Consider the following 22,884-nt stretch of genomic DNA (forward strand, 5'->3'; position numbering starts at 1 on the left):
AGACATTAGTTATAGTAGGTCTCTAAGTCCATATTAGTCTATCTAAGTCTTCATAACAACAACATAATGACCCATGCCTAGAGTTTTAAGGGTTTTAAGAATGTTCTGTTAGGAAAATTCAACCAAGAGCGTCCCACAAAAAGTTGGGACGCTGTAAATAAAAACAGAATCCGATGATTTGAAAATCTCATAAACCGATATTTTATTCACCAAAGAGAAAAGAGAACATAGTTGTTTTACTATTTCAGGAAAAATAGTATTTTGACTTTGGCAGCAACACATCTCAAAAAGTTGTGATGGGGTTGGAAATATAAATGCTACTAAAAAAAGAAACAGCAGGAGGAACATTTTGCAACTAAGTAGGTTAATTGGCAACAGGTCAGTAAAACGACTGAGCATTTTACAGAGGCAGTGACAAATTGTCCAATTTGTAAAAAAAAAGACTCTGAATAACGTCCCTGAATGTAAAATTGCAAAGACTTTAAATATCACATCTACTACACAGAATCTGGTGAAATCTCTGTGCGGATGGGACAGGAATGTGATATTCGAGACCTCAGGCAGCACTGCATTAAAAACAGGATGGATTCTGCATGGGCTCAGGAAAACTTCCAGAACGTGTTGCTGATCCACAAATGGAGGTTAAAGAAAAATCTACATCTGTGAACATGATCCAAATACACTGAGTCAAAGTGGAAAGCTGTTCCACCATGAAACGAATTGAACTTTGAGATTCTTTTTGAAAAGCATGGACATCACATCCTCCAGAGTATAGAGGAGAGGGACCATCCAGGTTGTTACCGATACTTAGTTACAGCCTGCATCACTGATGGTGTGGAGGTGCATTAGTGCCCATGCTTCTATGCAGATGGAATCTTTTTCAGATTGTATAAGACAACACTAAACTGCATACTGCATCTACTACAACAAGGCCTTCTAATAGAAAAGTCCAGGTGCTAAACATTTGGCCCATCATGAAAAGAAAAGTGAGAAAAGTAGGACTGAAAACTACTGAGCAGTTAGAATCCTGACTCTTTTTTCTTCTTCTTTTGCGAAATAGTTTTCTCAGTTTAAATATTTGATATCAATCTATGTTCTAAAGTGAATGAAAAATGGGCTTATGGGACATTAAAACATTTAAATCTCTTGTATTTACATTTTACACGTACATCTCAACTCTTGTGGAATGGAGAGTGTAGTTCCATCTCAGTGAACCTTTTAAAAAAGCTTTACGCCTGCTGTGAAATTAATTTCCAATATCATACATCATCATCACTTTTTTTAAATGATTTTATTTTTACTATTCCCATTGACAGATACATTTCATCACTGAAGTATCAGTTACAGAAGACAAAAAAACTGTCTTTTTTTTCCCTCAGTTTAATTTTTCTGGAAGCAGATGGACATTGGCATAGCAGCAACATTACAAAATAATATGACATGAAACTGCCTTTAAAAATTAGACATTGAAAATATGGTTCAGTGACAGAAATCAACATTAGGCGTAACAGTAAGGTTCTGGGCCTCCACTTGCACTTGTAGACTGGGAATAATTCTGTAAGTCTCTGGAACTGCATTACAGGGATGAAACATCATTGTTATAAAAGATATTGACTATTGTGATGTGTTGATCCTGGCGTTAGAGGGGACTAAAAATATAATGGACAAAAATCTTGCACGAGTGTTCTGGGTATGTTAAATTTATATGATGCACATCACTTTGATGCTAACCGAATCATTCAGTGACAACTTTAGCCCTACAGATGGAAGCACTCATTTAGGAAGAAGATCGGAATTTTTTATAAATTAGCTTACCATTCAAAAACAAACAATAATATATGTCTCGTTAAATACATTTGTATGAGTTTCTATGAGAGGCATAATCATTCTTTCAAAAAATTTCAAAGGATAAATATATTATCATTTCTCTGCATCACTCACAACAGTGCTCACAGACAGTGTGTAAAGAAACAATAAAGCAACCTATTAGTTAAGAACATTTTAATGCAAAAATAAGAATATATTACTATGGATTTTATATGTGTATTCTGTTTCAAACATGAAAGTTATAAAGTTTTGATCCATATGGTGTTTCTGTACTTGTGCCATTTAACAGACAACCATTTAAAGATTTAGGTTACATGCTCAGCATTGCAAAACTGCTTTTATATAGGAAGAAAAAAATTCTCAGAGTGCGCTCTGATCTTGCTTTGTTTTCTATAAATTTCATCTGTCACTTTCATTATATAAATAGATTTTGTAACTTCATATTTTCAGTATAAAGAACTTGGTGTTTTTTCCTATTCTTTAAATTTTTCACTTTCGTCTTGCCTCTCTTGATCACCATCTTCCCCTGTGTGTGCACTCGGCATCTTTGCTGGTTCATTTTTTCTCATCTGTATTGAGCTCTGCTTCACCTTCTACCTCATTATCTTCTCCACTGACCTCAGCATTCACCTTGCTCTCTTCTTCTTCACCTGACTCTTTGGTAGTGCCCTCTTTTGTTTCGTTCTCATCCTCTTCTTGATTACTGTTGCCTCTGCTACTTCTACTGCTATCGTTCTCTTTAGTCTCGTTATCTGACTGAGTCGTCTCTGGATCGTTGCCGTTTCCCGTCTTTTTCTGTTCCTCCACTGTGTCTACATCATTAGTGTGATCCGTAGTGCTTTTTTCCACCTCAGTGTGGTCTTTATCTTCCTTCTCATCTTCCACAATTTTCCTCCTTTCACCTTGAGAAGACATATTGTTTCCATCCTCAATCTCCTTACTGTCCAGAGCCTTATCACTGCTAGATCCATGCTCTTCACCATTAAACACCTCCTTATTCTTTTCTGGATCCTCCTTCTTTTCCTCTTCTGGCTTTTCAACATTCTCCTCTGTTTCATTTGTATCAGTAGCATCAAGTTTCTGTAATGCAGTATAACCACAGAAGCAATTAATATCTCTAAATATTTTAACAGTCGCAATATGTTGAATTCTTTCTGTGATTTACACTGTTCTGTTGATGCTGGTGCTATCTGCCTCTGTACACCCGCACAGTAGATTTTAAATCAAACATCAAGAATCAAGAAACAATAAACAGCAATCAATTATTGCCATACTGTAACTGTTTAGGAATTACAGCCATTTTTATACATAGTTTTTAGACGCCTGAAGTAATTGAACAGTTAACTGACAAGGGGTTTCATGCCAAGGTGAAACCAGTCCGTCCCCTCATAATCTTATCAAAAATTAAGCAGAAAAAGATCTGGAGATGAATCCAAGTATTTGGTATCTTTTCCCTCGAATTCTCAATGTGATGTCCCAAAGACATGAAAAAAACATGTGAAACAAAAACCTATGAGACCTATGCACTGGCCAGCTCAGCAAAACCAAAAGGCCTGGAACACCATCGTTTGTTGGTTACGAAAAAGGCCTTCACGACTTCTAGACCAGTCAAGAAAACTATCAAGGAGCTTAGTCTAAAATGAAGAGATGCTTTCATAAATGGAAAGAGAAGGTGCAAATCTGTGGTTCCACTGAAGAATGGGAAGAACATATCAGACTTTTTGCAAATATCTAAAAGAGCCTACACAGTTCTGGAACAATGTTTTCATCTGTTCTTTGGTCAGATGAAATCAAGAATCATGGAAAGGAGCATGGAGAAGAAAAGGAATAGCCCATGTTCCGAAGCATACCACATCATCTGTCAAACATGATGGACATATGGGAATGTATGGCTACTGAAACCAGGTCACTAGTGTTTATTTATGATGTGAATGACAAAGTAGCAGGATAAACTGTGAAGTGTACAGGGTTGTACTCTCTGCTCCGATTCAGCCAAATGCTGCAAAACTGATCAGACAGTGCTTCACAGTGCAAACTGCAAAAGCAACCCAAGAATATGTCAAGACAAAAAAAATTGATATTTTTCAATGGCCAAGTGAGTCACCTGACCCCAACCAAATAAAGCATGTTTTTCAGTTAACTGAAGAAAAAGCAGAGAGACCCACAAACAAGCAACTACTGAATGTGGCTGGAGTAAAAACCTGCCACCTCAAGAAGGAGGAAGAACAGCATTTGGTGATGTCCATGGGTTCTAGACTTCAGGCTGTCAGTCAGGTAGACTAGACTACCACCACTGACTTTCATTATTAGTATTAAGAACAATCCTATTTAAAAATGCTTTGTTTAATAACTTGTGAGTCTGAAAATGAGGGATTATGTATAAAAATGACTGTAAATATATATGTAAAATAAAAAGAGAGACTGAGTAGTGTATGTTTATACCGCTTCAGCTCCATTGTCTTGTAGTGTTTGGCAATCAGCATTTCCTTCATCAAACTTCTGTTCCAGTTCATCTAGGAAAAACAGACAATTTTAGCTCTGCATGCAAAATCAGAAGCTCATTTTACAGAGAGGTATTTGATTCCTTAAAGTACAGAAAAAAAACAAGTTAAAGCATGTTTTCCACTTGTGTTCCATCTTAATGTGCAATATTGAATACTGAAAAGGCTTGTTGTGGCCAGTACAACATAAAGGAAAGGTAAATAAAGAGTGTCCTACTATCCTGGTATAGATGCAGTAGACTTAACTGGACTCATTCAGAAAAAAAAATGTAAAATACAGTAAAATAATAATAATTGACAATGTTAATGATTACATGTAAAAAAAAAAAGCAGATGAATATAGTGTCACACCTGTAAAAACTTGCCCTCAAATCTTGTCATTCTTTGGGCATAAAAGAGCCAAAGTGTTCCTTTATGTGCCCACTGCTCATCTTTTCAAGACCCTGAAACCAAAATTTTCGCACTCACTGCAAATTAATTCATTTTACAAACCCAGAAAATCTGTCCCATAAATATGGGTGCTTTTATTCATCCTTCAGTGGAAGACTTGTTGAAATTATTCAGCATTTATTCAGCAGATGTTGCCAAATTTGAATACATGCAGCACAAGAGTGACACCTGCTGGTCTAAAGGAAAAGCACCCAAGATAATTTGTTGCAAGTAAACAACTTTCCCTAGACAATGGGAAGTGTGCAGGAGAGAGCCAGTAAACATTTTATAAGCTCATTTAGTGATCTAAATTTTACACTGAATGTCTAACATTGTCTTCATCTTTATTATCACCACTGCAGTAATCATCCTAATCATCACCACAGGTATGCAAGGTAGATGGTTTTCTCCTTTAACCATTGCTTTTGTATGATATCACAAAACAAATATGATGACCCATGATAATCATCCAACAGACTAGAGGCCTGTAGAAGAAATCCTCCAGTTCCCCCTGAAGAAACACCGTTTCATCATTCACAATACAAACAACTGTAAAGTGAGACTGGGAGTCCAGGAATTTAAATGAAGACATCGTACTACAACTCCAAACAAGCTCAGCTCAGCAAGGCAGTTCTGTTGGAGTGTGAAAATGGATACGGGGCTTTTCTATTTTCATGTGAGCATGTGCTTCAAAGACCTTGGAGTAATTAACCCTAAACATAAGAGGAAGACAAGTATACGCTCTGATAAACAACATAATTACACACTTGTTTTGAAACACTGGATGAGACTGAAATTTCTAATCAGGAATGAAAAAAAGAACAGTGCAATTAATATCTTTAATATTAGTTTTCCTTTCTACACATACCGGTTAAGGAAGAAAAATGACTCCAGTAGAGATTAGAAGAGTTTATGGAGACATTTAATGCATTTCAAATGCAAAACTGATTGAAGTTTAGCCATGGTGGGAGATGAAACGTTATGGTAATAATAACAGACCTCTTTAAGAATATTTTATGGAAATCACCCCACATTCATTAGGAGTGAGGGCCAAGCGATTGAGTGTAAGCAGTAAGCAGAGGAGGAGCTGCTATGACTCTAAACATCTTAACATGATTTAAGGATGAGGAACAGGCTCATGAAAATGCTAAATCAAATTAAATATGATATTTAGAATCTCCCCCTTCTTTCTCATTCCAGTATATCCGGAGAGTCTAGCTTTGCAAATGGTTGGACTGCATTATGTATGTGTGTGCAACTGAGTGTAAAATGTGTCTGACTTTTCCTTTCATAATCAGGCAAACACACACACTCCCTCCTCCACAAGGCATAAGCAGACAGAGCACACCCACATTTCAGATGATGTGCTGCATCCATTAGTAAGAAGTAAAATTGCATGCAACTGCAAGCAGATATAATTACTCATATAAACGACTCTTGCTGGCATTATCTTGGAAGGTAAAGTTACAGATGATTGTCGCTCCAGAGAAATGCAATAAAACACAACTCAAGATGAAGTGAAAGGCTAGATAGATTGCACATGTGCATACACAAATACAGTCTGCTTTTAGCGATGCAGGGTTTTTTGCTGATCTAAATCCTGAAATGCATTGTTAAAAAGTTGCCAAAGGACATTTCACCAAATTCAAGTCTTAGCACAGTAGCAAAGCAGGTATTTTATCATTTTGCCTACCAGATGTAAAGGATTGCTGAAATCATGTGATGTTCTTAGAAGGTGTAGTGAAGAGGTTAATACAGAATTTAATAGTCAAACATGAGCAAAGAGATGCATTCTACAAGAATGTTTCAAAGATTTTCCACTCCTTCAGGAAGCACTTCAAAGTCCAATAAACTTCTCCACAGGACATTTTTAACCACTATTGCAAAGGAATCTGTGAGTGAGTGGTATAATCTCTACACTGTTCTTTTTGTTGTTCTGCAAATTATTCTCTAATTTGTGTTGGGACTTTTTAGAAAACCCATTAACCCAGGTAAAACTCTTCTTTACCTTGTTTTTTTAACCAAATCTTCCTTACAGAAAAAAAACTACTGTGCTCTGTCTAGTATCTGCGGATACTAGGTAGGATAGACACTTGTTATTGCAACATTTTCAGTGCTGATGATCACCAGGCATAATAACCTCTGACAGGGTGACACTTGCAGTAGGTTGTAACTCAGAGCAAAACAAATCACTGCTTTACACAGTAAAGCCAGTTTCTGCTGATCCCTTATTCACAAGGGGGTCACTCTGCATGTTTGATTTAGCGAGATGCCCTTCCTGACACAACCCTCGAGGGACTCGTGTCTCCTCTCAGGATCAAGCTGTAGCGCTTTTGTTAAGCGAGTGTGTAAACTACTACACTGTGGATGCACCACACTACATCACACAGTGTGTGCTTTTATTTATTTATTTGCTTGGCCTCCACAAGCCTGGTCTACTTTAGCATTAACTGTACTGCAGCTAATAAATTCTCAAGTCTTGAAATACTACTTAATGGACCTAAATCACTTCACACATCACTCCTTGTATTTCACTGGACAGTACAGTAAATTGCATATTTACACCCAGATGATTTAATCCACTCAGCATGTACTTGAGTTATAGTTGGGTGTAAAACAACATGCACAGTGATTTGGAATGCTGCCACTCTGCATGTGCGCTCCGGTCACTGACCAGGGTCCTGTTAAAACATGCAATGACTGTATGGCTACATGGGAGACCCAGCTGCTGCTGGCTTTACATAAATCTGAAACACAGAAAAGCTGAACAGCTGAGAATAAAAATGGTTGGTCTAACTCTTTCATTCTGTGATACCACACTAACATGACTTGATACTTATAATGCTAATGATTTGTAAATGAAGATTTGGTGACTCATATGTCACTTTCTCCAAATCAACCCTAAAGACTTTCCTCATAAAGACAGCTGGAATCTCCCTTTGTTGGTATTATTAGAATGGTAAGATCCACCAGTTTCGGAGCTTGACTCAGTACAATGGATCACTAGCTTGGCATTTGTTGCCATTGCTAAATATTATTGTTATATAATGGAAGTGCAAAACCTTGCCATGTCATTTTAAAAGATATGGTATATTGAAATGTCTTGCATTAAGAATAGACACAAGCTGTCTACACTGTGGCATTAAGTATTTCTTATGTATAGCCTTTATCTTTGAGATTTGTTTCCAAGATACATCTGGAAAAAAAAATGCCATGCACTTTTGCGTAGAAAATTCCTCATATGCTCTGTGCTTAGATAGCTTTGACATTAAATCAAAGAAAACCTTTGCTTAACAATGTTGCAACCAGACAGCCAAAGTAATATTTATAAAGGTCACAGCTTCTGTTAAATGTTTAAATAATTCATGGAGCTTTTTCCCCTGCACTGTTCTCAAAGTTGCCTGAAATCTTGCCATTGACCGTTTTCATTAAACAAAGGTTTTAATCTGAATGAATGTCTAAGTGCAATATGAACACATATTAAAATCTGATTTCTTTTCATTTCTACACAACTGAAAAAAACATGAGAGCATGACCATTTTTATTCCAAGTCCAAGTACTTATGCTGTTGAGTTGTAATCATCAAATCTAAGAAAACACTGAACGCAATTCCTTTCTCTAATAATTCAAGCACTGATAGTCTTCTGTAAATTTATTTAATTACTAATTGATTTATATCTTTTCTGATAGTTGTTCATGTTCTCTTTATCCTCTAAACTACATTATATGGACTAGAACTAGAAGAAAAGACAGAAAAACACATTTTAAAATGTATCGTTGATGCCATTTTCTTGCATTCCTAAACCTCTCTTTAACAAATAATATAAACTTTAGCTAACCACCAATGTCAGTTATTTACCTTTGCCATTTACAGTGTAAGTCAAAGCTGTTTCAGTCTCTCAGACTAGTATTAACCCCACGAAGACTTGTGATCATATCACAATCACTCACACCAAGCTTTGAGAAATGCTAAAAAAAGGCAAGCCTGAAAAGTAGAGATTGAACATGATAGACATGAGGAATATTTGTGTCAATAAGAGTGTCACACATCACCTTAACACACAGCACATGTTGTAAGAACTTAGCAAATGAAAAAAAAAAGTGGTGCCATCATTCATCCCTCACTGCTTAGCCTCTTTTTTGACACAGGCACACGATTTGAGATGCACACTCTCTTTGTGTACATGTCTCCTGCCTCCTAACACTGGGTTGAACCCTATTTCACCCTGACAAGCATTATAGATACATATGCTAACAGGGCTAATTCCCCCCAGCAGAATCACATTTTATGACACCAGAGGCTGAGGTTTGATCTGGTTGGTTGGCTTGTGCATACGCAAAGGCATGCAGAGACAAGCATAATCACACAAACACACATGCACACAAGCTCATTCACTCATGTCCAGCAATTTTTATTTCTCTCACATTCAACTTTCAAATAATACAAAGAATGGTTTTGTTCCCTTTCTTATTTAAAACTGACTTCAAATCAAAGCCCTTTTGAGAAAATGTATGCTGTACATCCTTCATAAAACATACTTAAATACAACAGAAATTCAACTGGCTTCTGCTACCTTCAAAAAGATAAAGTACAAGAAAAGAAGGGAGCCATGCTATTCAGACATGAAGGTTCTGTGTAAAGTGAATGACCTTGAAGTATTAATGCAAGTGCAGAAATCATGTGTGCGAAATTCAACATCTCTAGATTTATATTTTTAAATAAAAGGCATGATGACCCATGTTGAAATATTGGCTGCTCTGTAAGTAAATAGAAGTAGAAATAGAAAGCCCATTCTTAGCTAAGCTGATGCGTTTTTTTTACCCTATTTCTGAGGGTTTCAAGCTGCAAAGAATCCAGATTTTCCACAAATTTTCCTATAGTAACTTCCTATAGTAACTAACTACAAAGTGGAAAACAATGTTTGGCTTCCACTTCTAATCATTATTTGTACTGTAGCTTGCATTACATCCACTATTTATTGCAGTGTGTGCTATTATTTCTTCCTACAAGAAAAAGCATCCTGGATTAAATGTATTCCACAAATTTAATCACACAAAAAGTTCTTTAGGGAACAAAATAAACTTTTCAGTACCACCTGACCCTTTAATTAGTGCCCCATCCACCCCCCACCAACAGTGTTAATGTAATAAGTAGGCATGTACACAGCATGTAAAAGTTCAGATAATCAGTAGAACCCTGCTCTGCCTTTACCTTTCCTCTCTCTCCTCTTGTGCATACCTTTTTATCAGTAATTTCTTCTTGAAGTACAAGGCTCTTTTGTTGATTTTCAGAGCAGCAATTTGGCTCCAGCGAGGGGCCCAGGCAACTAAAAATCTGCTTTGATGACTCTAAATGGAGAGATTATCCAAATGAAAGGCAATTATCCAAACCCCACCAATCCCTCTACCTGTTAATATCTCTCTGAGCTTTTTTTTTTTTTATTCCATCCAGTACTCATGCTTCATCATCCCTTGGTTATTCATCAAATTCACTGTTTGATTCCACCTGTTTTCCCTTTTCCTCCCTTCTCCACCTCCATAATGTTCTACTCACTTCATCATCTCAGCTATTCCCTCTTCTCTCCTTCTTTATCCCCAATCACCTGTCTAAACACATCCTTTTCTCCTTTTTCGGTTACGCTTTTCTTTGTCTCCCCTTTTGGTTCTGCTGCATTCCCCTTCTTTTCCCAGGAGAGCCATCAACTGAATTAGCCACAGAGGCCATTTAAGAAAGAGAACACTGATAAACATCCCATTTCTATTTTGAGGCTAGCAACAACTGCTAATTGCTTCCATTCAAGCTGTTTTTGAAAGAAAAGGCTAACACTGACTAAATTGGACCAATAAGTTTAAAGAATAATAAAGACCAAACCAACAAGCCATGTGTCTTTTTGGTTAAGTCTTTTAACCCACAGATACTGGTTATGTTTCATGCCTTCACAGTATAGTCTGGGTTAATTCCCTTCATATTAAGTGTGTTTTGAACTACAGGTCAATTTAGAATGTCTAAATAGCATCTCTGAAATGAACAAATTGTTAATAATCCTTAATTAATGTTTCAGAGAGCAGGAAGAATGTATCGTTTAGGCTACTGGATGGTATCTACCATCACACAATAGCATGCCCTGTTTTACTCAACACATGAAAACATAACAAATATAATGAATTTAAACATATTTTATCAAAAGCGGAAATCACGAGAACATTCTGGAACAGTTGGGAGTTATTATGCCTAACCACTAAAACCTTACGTATGTGGCATTTTCACATATGCTTCCCACATTCACTGAAATGGCAGCTCAGCCGCATTTCAGTGAATACTACATAACTGCATGATGCTTGATTTAAATATCCTCCTCCTTATATTTTATGACTTGAGAAAGGAAATCCCAGAAATATGACACAACAGGTTCTGGTGCAAAAATCTTTGAGCTCCCACCTCTTCCAAACAATCTTATCACTGCACTCTCTTTGAAAATGCCAAGAGTACTTTTTTAATGCTAAAACCCAGATCGCACTGGCATAAGACATTAGCAAATTTGACCTTATGTCTCTTGGCTGGCTGGGAATACTTTGGTGAATATTAATATATATCCAAAATCGTTTGGGTCAAATTTGACCCTGAACAGTCTCAGGGTACAACAATTTATATTATACTATACAATTTTTAAATACATCTCGTGTATTTTGGGTCACTTTATAAAAAGTCTTTAATTCAGGTCAAAAGCATGACATTTAGGGTACGTTTTCTGCTGTCAAATGTCAAAAAAGGCTACATTTGACCTGAACAGGATGCAAGGGTTAAGCTGGGTGTCTTTGTTATATTAAGGTCAAATTAATTTCATTCATTCCACGTTTGCTGCACGAGATGTCACACCTCCTCTCCCTTCTCTCTGCTCTCACTGACCATTGTGTTCCCTAATGAAACAGCAAAGGTAAAGGCTTTACAATAGACGGTGAGTAATGGGGACTGGTGAACACACACACACACAGACACACGCACTCAAAAACTAAACTCCATGTTGTAAACACAGTGAGTGCACTGCAGAGGGAGAATCTCCGGTTACAGGGTCACTCGGTCTCATTCGTCTTTTTTTCCTGCTGTTATCGGCTTGCTTGTCCTTTCAGTCTCATCCCTCATTCCAAAGCCATCTTTGACAAATACATTTATAATGAATTGATGCTTTTATAATCATATAATATCTTTTGTCTTGGTTCCAATGTTCCAACACATCAGAGATCTGAAGTGTGGGTTTCATGCTTTGTACTTTCCACAGCCTCTGCCAATCTGGCAACCTTTTGGCTGTGTTCCTTTTGGCACCAGAGCGGGGTGTATTTACCTCATGCCCGGCCAGGGCAGGATTTCCCAAAGGGAAAATAACACCAAACACCTCTGTGCTGCTTACAATCACCATAAAAGGTGATATGAACACTGTGTTCCTGTTGCAAAGCCAAATATTAACACAACACTGAATTTAACCTGCCTAAGATAGTAGGCTAAAGGGACATTTTTATTGTTGTTGTTGTTGTTGTTGTTGTTGTTGTTGTTGTTGTTGTTGTGTAAGCCAGTATTTGTTCATGTTTCATTTGAGAACCCAAAAAACAAAACAAAACAAAAAAAAGCAATAAATAAAAAGAATAAAGATGTCTTTGGGAATTAAATATACTGCTTAGAGTGAATTCAGGACCATGGACAGAGACAAACACTCTGTCTTTCTATGAAACCAAACAAATAAGGAAAATATTGTGTCTCACTAACATGAAAGGACTAAGAAAGCATTGTACAGGTCAAACGGTGAGGACTGCATGAGAAAGTGAAATGTCCTCAAAGCCATTTAAAGATCTTTTATGTCAGATTTTGTTTTCTGAGATGTCTGTCTGTTAATGTAATTTTTGCTCAATGTCATCCAAAGGGACCAATAATGCAGTATGCTTTTCTGTGCCTGTAATATGACGTGCCACACAATCTGATACAGGCAATTTTGAGGGTGACATTACAGGCTGCAAATGCAGACATGAACATACCGACACAGAGAACACACACACACACACGCACACATGTTCCTCAGTTCTCTCGTTTGATGCAAAAAGCCACCTCCTCTGAACCACAGTCACAAATTCTCCATGCTCTTTTGGGGGTTCTGCTGTCAAATCCCCTGCCAGAGAGCAAACAGGCAAAATCTATTAAGAGCCACAACATGACGTAATGTGGTTCATGCCACAGAATCAGTTATAACAAGGTCAGCAGCAGTCTGCAGAAGATTTGCTTGCCTTTGACTGTAAAAAACTGATAATCATAAAGACAATGGATGAATGGATAGATGGATGAATAATAATAATAATGAGATTAAGAGTCCCAGAGCAGCAAAACCTCCTAATTTCCAAAAAAAAGGATGGCAGGTGCCAAACTTTATGTAGGACATTATTATATACGTATCACAAGAAGATGACGTAATGTGTTTGTTGTAATAAAGGTTAATGTCATCATGTTAGACCTACTTTTAATATTTCATGGCAAATATTTTGCAGAGCAACAGTGCCACTGTGTGGACATTTATGAATGCAGCAGGTTACATAAGATTCCAGTGACAAAGCATTACATCATATTTTTGTGTATGTTAAACTCTCAGCAGTACATAAACACCACTTGTGAAACATGGGATGGCAAATTCTTAAAGAAGTAGATTATTCTGATACCTTCCACTTGCACACATCTACCATACTCTATAGATGAAAAATGAATACAGAAAGTGGTGATGATGATGATGACAGAATCACAGGAGCATGAGTGTTGCTAACTATTGGTTCTTGGGTATATTGTTACCCATGAACTAAACTATTTTAGTTCTTGGGTATTAATATGTCAAACAAACTTTGATTAGATTCCTTTTGTATGATTTTCATTCACTAGCTCATTTTTATTAAAATGTGACTTTTTTGACGGTGTTGAAACAAGTAAACACTACTGATTATAACTCTATGTTTAAATATATATTACAAACAAACTACTTAAGGATATAATTACAAATGCAAGCCCCAGAACAATATGAGCAAGAGGAGATATGACATTAAACTAATTAAAGCAGCATTTCACTGCTATATTTTTTATCCAGTGTAGTCAAACCCTTAAATATAAACCTATACTATATACAGTAGCAATGCTTTCCTTTTTTTGACTTCGGGATGAATACAGCCCCGCTGAGCTTAATAGCCACCATGAAAACAAACAGGTGTAGATATTAAAATTTCACTTCTATTCACGGTGATCTTTTTCGTGTTTTTGCATTACCATTGTCAGATGCACCAGGAGTCAAGCTCTGTCTGCTCTTAATCTTCTTTAAGGAGAGCAGTTTGGCCTGAGAAATCTCTCTTACAATGGAGGACAGGTGTTCCTTGTTGTGGCTTGGAGGCGAGGCCTTAGGAGACTCTCCATCTCCACTGTCACTGCTCTGGACCATTGACTTACCCTGCAGAAAGTAGCAGTCAGATTTAGTTAGTAAGAAACTTCTCAAAATCATGACGATGGAGAGTAAAAAAAAGACTTACGTCTTGGGTTTGCTGCATCAGTTTATCCAAAGGTGGGATTTTGAAATGAATGGTAACGGGGTTTTTTTAGAAACATGACTAAATATTTTATATTCACAATGAAATACAATTCTGCAAGTCCACTTGATCCTAAATTTAATTCAGGCTTAAAATTTAGGACTGGGGAGTCTAGACCACCATGTTTTTACATCATTATTTGCTAGCCATCCCTAAATAATTAAACCAGCAGAATTTTTCAGAGAAAATTTTTTTCTCTGTGCTTTGCATGTTAAAGAATCCTGGAAAAGTTTTGGATTATAAAATATAAATAAATAACAGCTCACAAAATATTGGAAACGGTATGTGGAGTACTGACATTTTCACTCTGTTTTGAGAACCTGTAGATGGGTGGCAAAGAATAAGATTTCATTCTGTGAAAAAAAGAAAACAGACAAAAAGTGTTGACATATATATTTGATACTGCAAAAATGATTAACGAATATTGACTTACATACATGAAACCCACACATAAAGGATTGCAGTGTAATACATTTGAACATGACGTGTGCAGGTATATATCTATGTATATTTAGTGTGTACATGTGTGTGTGCATGTACATGTCTATAAATAGGAATAGTAGTGGCAGAAAAGTTATTTTAAGCTATATAGTTTATGTCTTGCATATTTCCACAACCATATCCATAATCACATACTGTGTATGCTACCGTTGTATATAGTGTATTATCTTACTTCTTTTTTATTTGTTTGTATTTTATTTGTATTTTTGTATTTTCCTTCTGATATCTGTACCTCAGCTGAGGTAACGCAAAAATTTCCCCGTCGTGGAATCAATAAAGTCTTATCTTATCTTAAATAACATCTGTTCACAAACTTCCTAATATCTATGTTTGTTTTTTAGTCTGTCTATAATTAAGAAGCTCTTCATAGTTGTGTGTACGTGCCTATAATATCTATCTTTAATCATAATCATTTCAAACAGAACACCTTCATACAGATGGAACATGCGTGAGGATTGTAGTTTTCAAGAGAATTAAAAGCAGATTTGTAGCCCTAAAGGAGTAATTAGTTGCCCCAGTGGAAAAGATCTAAACACAAACTGTACGGTTTCCAAGAAGCATCCCTGGTCACCATAGTATTCTATTTTTAAAGTTCCACAGCTCTTCGTGAATGAGTCAAGACTACACATAGTGATGGATATTAACGGTGTTCATGACTCACTGCTATTCGTGTGCAATTCTATTGTAAAAATGCTTGTGTTTATTTTTAATGCAGGCTAAATCAAATGCAAAATTTCAAACCTAATGACATCATTTTGCAGATCTTAGATGTGTGACAGTTTGGTAAATGTCAAGTCTTCATTTTTGTTTTTAAATCAAGCACTCAGTGTTAAGATAAAGTGTTACTTTCTTTACCCTCTGACTCGCCTCGTCCCTCTGGGTTTGGTGAAGAGCAGATCACTGTAAGGAAGCTTCTTAAACTTTTCTCTTCCCACAGCCACATAAAGCTGACCGCTCTCTAGCTGACTCCCCTCAGCCACCTGTTGGCCTTCATAGGTAAAGAGACTAGAACACACAAAGAGAATCAAAAGCCTTATTGTTTACATCATGTGCTGGCTCCATGTGATCGTTTATTGACCTGGTTGAAAAATGAAGCATACCGACTTTTGTTGTGCCAGTAGAATGTATGTTTCATATAGTGTCAGAGCAGATAGACTACCAGTTAAAAGTTTAGACACAGCTTCTCATTTAATGGTTTTTCTTTATTTTTCTGACTATTTACATTATAGATTCTCACTGAAGGCATCAACACTATGAATGAACACATATGGAATTGTATCGTAAACAAAAAAGTTAAATAACTCAAAACATGTTTTATATTTTAAATTCTTATATTTGGTGTCTTTAGCATATACCTACAATATAACTGAATGAGAAGGTGTGTCCAAATTTTTGACTGGTAGTGTATATTTTTACTTAACAAAAGAAAATCCGTTTTAGCATCGGTAGTAAATACATTTTGAGATCAAAAATCAAATCAAAATTCAATAATGCAAATATATGAAATTGGGAATAATGTGCTGTAACGGAAGTGCATGTGTTGAAAGTCTGATGCAAATTAGTTTATATAATAAAGTTTGCAAAGAAATGCAGTACATTTATGCAGTTTTTTGTTTTTTGAAATTGTCCACCTACCTTCTAACTCCCCCGAGGACTTTTAAACCCATCTTCTCTGTAATCATTTCTAGTATCTTGTCAAACTGGCCCAGTATCCTCTGGTGGACCAACAGCCTCACTGCGGAGTTCAATATATCACCATTTGCCACCACACTATGGAAGGGAAATGCACAGTTAAAAAAAAAAAGGCAGAACTTTGGTGCAAACTGCTTCACTTTCCATTGTCAAGTCCAGTTTTTCTTACACTACCTATCTACTACATCTACTTCTTTTCTATGTCCAAATTGGTCATATATTTAAATTGTGTATTTAATCCAAATAATGGGACAATTTAAGAAGATTTTTTCCCAAAGTGAAGTTAAAAACTTGAAAAATGAAAATTCAGCTTACAATATGGTGCATGGCTCCTTGATGGGTTTCAGGAATCGAGCTGACACAATGAATCTATTTGGTGGAAATGGTTTAATCTAAAAAAAGAGAAAAAAAGAAACAGTCAAAAAGCATCAATAAGTCTATATCAAACATACAGCTGTTAATTAAATTTATCTGGAAGAAAAAACCTATTAATGCAGTTTTTAATAATGCACTAAGCTGAATGAGTAATGTTGATGTTTTGTGATAACAGGACTAAGTTAAAAGCTTGTTGGTGAATCACCTTGTCCACATGGGATCTGGAGGCTCAAAACAACAGACCTGTATAAACTTTAGGGACTTTGCAGACCAATGCTCATACTGTAGTCCAAACAGAATGGGCACTTTACTAACCCTTCATCCTAAATACTGGATACAAAAGACTCATCAGGGTTAATAATAGCATGCAAGCTCTAGAGTCAAAACTAGCGACAACAGTTTGACAGTAATTAAATTGCTTTGTAAAATCATTTTAACCATATTTTTAGCACACCAAAGTACAAAATAAAGAAAGAGCAACATCAAAGCTTTTACTTCTAAAGGGAAAGAAAATCCGCTATTGTCCACACTAAAATCATTCGTGATGTCCGTGACAGCAAAAGAATGAGCTCCTCTGTGATGTGAGGCTGCAGAGAGTAAGCTCTGCAGGTTTTGTCCCACAACACCTGTAACCTACTGTGAGACTTGCATCCTAGGGGAGAATGGGATGAGGGAGGAGTTATATTAAAAGTCTTCTGGTGTGTGTGAGTGCAACCTGGCAACTGAGGTGTGAAGGTCAGAAGTAAAATTAAAAAATCTTAGATAAATAAAGGGCGGTGAATGTTCAGTGGTACACCAGTTTTCAACAGCAAGCCAACTGCACACTGCACACCGGGAGAAAATGCTACAACATACTACAGAGAGAGGCTTTGGAAACCACAGAAGATGATAAAACACCACAATCGAAAATCCTGAAATCTGCTGTTTGCTAGAGAATATAATTATTTTTATTTATTTTATGTTTTTTGTGAGACCTAGCTAACCAATCCAAATCAGGAAGAAACCAAGCAAGGCAAGGCATGCATCAGTCTCTAGGGACATCGCACAAGTTTTTTTATCTATCGATTTGTTTATCAGTATCTGATCTTTCATTCTATAGTGGGCAAAAAGTCCCCACAGCTCGTTTCAGCGTCCTTGTACATAGTCCACTTGGCAGCAAAAAAACCCAAAGGAAACTCCTTGTTCTTTTAGTGCATCATTTAAATGGAACCTCTGTCACATCACACACCTACTCAGTTATATCTCGAGTGTGCACTCGCTAGATACCAGTGAAGTAAACAACAATTAACAAGGTCATCTATAATGAAAGTTCTTGCAGCGGGTGATGAGACATAATCAAGAGCACGTTCTCTTTGAACGATAAACACGTTACAGTCAAGAGGAGCAGATGATGACAGCTAGTGTCTTTAAAGTTGTGGTCATAAGTTAAAAAAAATAAATTACAATCATTTTAAAAATGGGCTGCACACTTTTTAGAATACCCTGACAAAATTTGGAGTGCCCCATTATTTGCTCTGACAGCAATTAGCATGTCAAATTCTGCACCTCTTTATTTTCTGACATCTTGTCCATAATGCAAATGAAGTCAGCAAAATTTGTTATTTTGGGTTCTACTAGACCATTCTGTGCTTTCGCCAGGATACATTTTATATTAGTTAAAAAAAAAAAAATAGGGGTCATGAACCTGTGGGCGACCTGACTTTAAGCTCCTTTGGCTCTGACTTCATTGATGCATTAAAGATGTATTAAAAGGAGGGATGATTATGATCCATAAATCAATAATGCATGGAAACTGAGACGACAACACAGTGATTCCTCACAGAGAACAATTAGGGGGAATGCTAAACATAACACCTTTCTTCAAGGATCTTCATAAAATCTTTACGCTGTGGGTGTTCCCAAATATATTTTTCATTTTGAGGCAGTTTTGGATGTTAAAAACTGGACATAACAAGTTTGTAGTTGAAATGTAGCCACTTCAACACACTAAAGTGTCTGAAACTAAATCTAATGCAACCTGTGGACTTGATGTAGTAAGAGAGCATTTGAGGAGTCTAGCTGGATTATTGGAACTGTAAATTATATAAACCATCTCTTCTAATTGTTAGTTTGAACCCAGCTATAAAAAAAAAATCCTGGGAATTCCAGGCTGTTAACACTGTTACCCTATAACAGCATGGATCTTACTGACTTTTGAAGCTGCTTTGCCATACCTGCATTGGAACGGTCTGCATCATTTTCTTCTTCCTGGAGCCAATCTGTAGATAACTAAAAACAAGAGATAACGTGAAGTAAAGGTTAGGTTTCCTGTTCTGTAAGGTATTCTGCACCCCACACATGCAGAATAACGTTTTTCAGCAGTTAGGGATGAGAATTTGCTAACTGCTGAAAGCTGTACCAAGAGTTAAACAGCTAGAATTTAGCCACTTGTCGCATAAAGTCAAATACCAAAATGTGCAGCTTTTTACTGCACAAAATTTAATACATTTTTATACAGAGAGCGTTAATTTCAATTGTTCCTGCATCATCACAACTGATATTCCAAACATTTTTATCTGAATATTTAAAGAAAAAAAAATCCTCATGCACTTTCTCTGGTTTTTACTGTAAAAATAAAGGAGGATGGAGACAGTATGCAATCTTTTTGCATCTGGGATACATTAACTTCCCCTCTGCTGCTTCTCCATTGCATTCTATGAATAAGTGGCTGCTCAAATCTCATTATCTGCTGCATGAGGCCACTTATTTTTAGGCTAGGGCAGAGTACACTTCTCTACAGTGCTGATCTCATTTATCACTGCCGTGAGTCAGCACTGGTGCAAAACTTTAAAGCCAGACTCAGCTCCGTGTCTGACAATTGGCTCGATTTGCGTATATGTATATTTGCTAATGTCAGCTACAATGATTATGAAACAGTAGGGATATTTCAAAAGAAATTTGCATGAGTCTCGATTAACAATGATTGCTAATGGCCAGCTTTCCCTCTTGAATGCATCAGCAACTGGTAGATGGTTTATTCCTGGTCATCTACAGCTGTATGCATCTAATGCTTATAGACGTCTGTATAATGACACAGCGTGAAAGCCTTATAAAAGTAGGCTAGCTTATTTGCCTAAACCACAATTTATGCTTACTCTAGCTTTTTGAATTTTTCCCTCCCAGCAGCGACGTACTGCTCCCCGCTCCTCAGGCTCTCCAAGCAGTCAACTTTATGACCTCCTCTCGGTGTGTAAATGTTTCTCACGGCTCCAAACGGGGCTTGTATGCCGCCCGTCACCTCTCTTAGCAAGGTTTCAAAGTTGCACATCCTCTTTTGGTTTATCACTATCCGCCGAGCATCGTAGTATGGATCGCCGTTTCGAAACATGAAAACGTTCTTCACCACGGGTTGAGAGAGAAAGTTTGGCCTCTCCGAACTCATCTTTGTGCGTAAAAGCGGGCGGAGAGAAAAAACACGTTACAACAAACTCACGGTTCAGAGGTACAGACCATTATAACGTCATTAGATCTGTTCCATTCTCGTCAAATGTTCTGGGTTGAGTAAAAATGGGTATTGGAGGCAAATCTTCAACCAGCAGATTGGACAGAGAAAAATCCAGAGGAGGAAAAAACTGCTTTCTGCACTTAAGAAAGTTGCTGATTAAAAGTATGATGGAGCGTATAAAAGTGCTGATGTTTCCCTGCGTTACAAATGTCAGCTGTCTGCAGAATTCCCGCTCCTCTGCACAGGAGTGTGTGGAGTAACCGCTACAGCGTGAGCACCGCTATAAACCGCAGGTGATGGTAAAAAGCCCAGCGAGTCTAAGTAGTTCCCTACTCTATGTAGACAGGGTATCATGGGAGCTCAACTGTTGGGATGTATCTATGGGAACAAGCCGTCGTCCCCTGGCCGATTAGAAGGGACCTTACACAGCCATAATCATCAGGTAGTCAATCATTAGCTGATGAGATGGAGACCTAAGTGTTCAAATGCGCCCCGTCAGTGTGTGGGGTAAGATAACAACATATGCCCAAAGAGGTCCGTGATCAGAGAAAAATAATAATAAAAAAAAAAAACAATTTGTAACCAAATACTCCTGGTGGGCAGGTGAGGACGTTAATGAGGCACCATGAGACCAGGTCGAAGCCGGGTTGCTGGTGACACCCTGAAAGCGGGGTGAAAAACATGTTTGTCTTGTGAACTGTAATTATTCTGGAAACGCAGCTCCTAGATATGTGTACCTTATGTACTTTTGCTCAAAAGTGAAACGCCAAATGTATTCATACAAGTCAAAAGACCCTGATTCATTTTAATTAATGCATGCAATGTTTCTATTAGAACCAATACTACTAATGATACTACTAATAAGAAGAAGAAGAAGACGACGACGAACAACAACTATTACTAATGCACTGTCTGTGGTTGATTTCTGTGAAGTTCTAAGCTTTCCACCTTATTTTTATAATTTTGCTGAGCAATCCGCTTGTTAGAGGTCCGTCAGATAATTCAGAGCAAAAGTTCTACACAAGTAATTATAATAAATATAACTAAATGTAATAAATATAGCCACTGTGGTGTACTTTTTTGGAGCCATTTCGGTGACATTGTAGGTGAGCGTTTGTAAGTGCGTGCATTACCTTAGAAGATGATGCATAAAGTGTAATTCATTTACAAAGAGAATTCACGCCTGGGCCAATAATAGCTTACACTATGATTATTATCCGAATACTGAAATTTGAAGTGGAACAAAAAACCACCAAGTTTTGCATCATATTTTTAAACACTCCATAGTAGACAGGATATGAAGTCAGTTATATTAAAATGGGTTAGGTTCTTTATTTGAACTCTTCATAATGAGTAAGCTCTGTCCTTGCATTGATGGGCTGCATATAGTGGCATGTAGTGCCCTTTTCCAACCAGTAGAGGGCAGTGGACACCAAATAACGGATCATAACCACACACCTGCAAGATAAGACGCCGAAAGAAAGTATTTTCATGCAATAAAAAGTAATTTGTGTACTTATCCATTCACAGAGGGTTGCCTCTGTTGGTTCTGTAATGTCATTGTAGTACAATAGTATGGTGCATGAAAACGTGATGCATTTAGCAATACTCTTATGACATAAGAAGTTATAGAGTATTGTCTCAAATGTACAATTAACTACAGGCAGTTTATTTGTTTTCTGTATGCTATGAAATTAAATTGATTCGTTTATTCTTTGAACATAAAAGACCTCCAGTTTGAGACTGGGAGGAGATGCAAACCCAGCCTCAGGTGGTCACAAGCTAGTATACTCCCAATGCTGGTTCCAAGCCTACATAAATGAGAAGGCTGCATCAGGAAATAACAAACCTTTGGAAATAAGGGAGCAGCTAAAAGTACCTCTTTTTTTTAATTTGGAAAAATGATTATGTTCCTAGCATATTTTTTTCAAAAGACATCTTTATTTAAGACTTTCAGTGCACAAGGTTTACACAGTTTTCAGTTAAAGTGACTGGAAAGTTGCAGAATGTGTATATCCCATTAGACACAATATCAAGAATAAGCCCAAATAATATAAGCACAGTGCACATCAAAACAAGAAAATTCCATTTTCTTCCACCTTTCCTTGTGTATATGTATGTCTTTTTTTCAATCTCAACATCAGTGGCAAGACATGAAATTATACATAATTGCTGTTGTTTATCGGATGTGATAATGGCACCTTTTAAACCCTATCCCTGCACAGCCCAAATTGCTTTGCAATTGCCCTTGCTTGACAACATTTGGAAAAAACTTGATGGCAAATATCTGTCATTGCCTGATAACGCTAGCGAGAAACTGAGGTAGGGTGGCATCATGAAAACGTAGAAATTCAGGTATATTAAGGATCTACTTCCGTATCAAATAAAATGTAAATGTACAAAAGTGCTTGTTTGTTGTTAAAACCTTAAATAGACTGGCTAAAAAGGATCAGTAGAGATAGCAGTTGATAC

At 37.0% G+C, this 22,884-nt stretch overlaps 1 protein-coding gene across 1 annotated transcript; it reads right to left on the bottom strand.

Annotated features, from left to right (window-relative positions):
* Positions 1 to 913: 913 nt before the first annotated feature.
* On the bottom strand, positions 914 to 20,821 carry LOC146377291 (doublecortin domain-containing protein 2-like). The gene is made up of 9 exons (XM_084943717.1): positions 20,063 to 20,821; positions 19,142 to 19,196; positions 16,869 to 16,945; positions 16,497 to 16,631; positions 15,717 to 15,866; positions 14,659 to 14,713; positions 14,047 to 14,224; positions 4,270 to 4,340; positions 914 to 2,907 (listed from the first exon to the last, which is right to left on the bottom strand). The coding sequence occupies exons 1-9, from the start codon at positions 20,347 to 20,349 to the stop codon at positions 2,383 to 2,385; spliced, it is 1,533 nt and encodes a 510-aa protein (XP_084799843.1). The 5' UTR covers positions 20,350 to 20,821; the 3' UTR covers positions 914 to 2,382.
* Positions 20,822 to 22,884: the final 2,063 nt, after the last annotated feature.

The sequence above is a fragment of the Perissodus microlepis genome, chromosome 11 (genome assembly GCF_051167445.1).
Source record: "Perissodus microlepis isolate ML-2025 ecotype Zambia chromosome 11, ASM5116744v1, whole genome shotgun sequence".
Lineage (NCBI taxonomy): Eukaryota > Metazoa > Chordata > Actinopteri > Cichliformes > Cichlidae > Perissodus > Perissodus microlepis.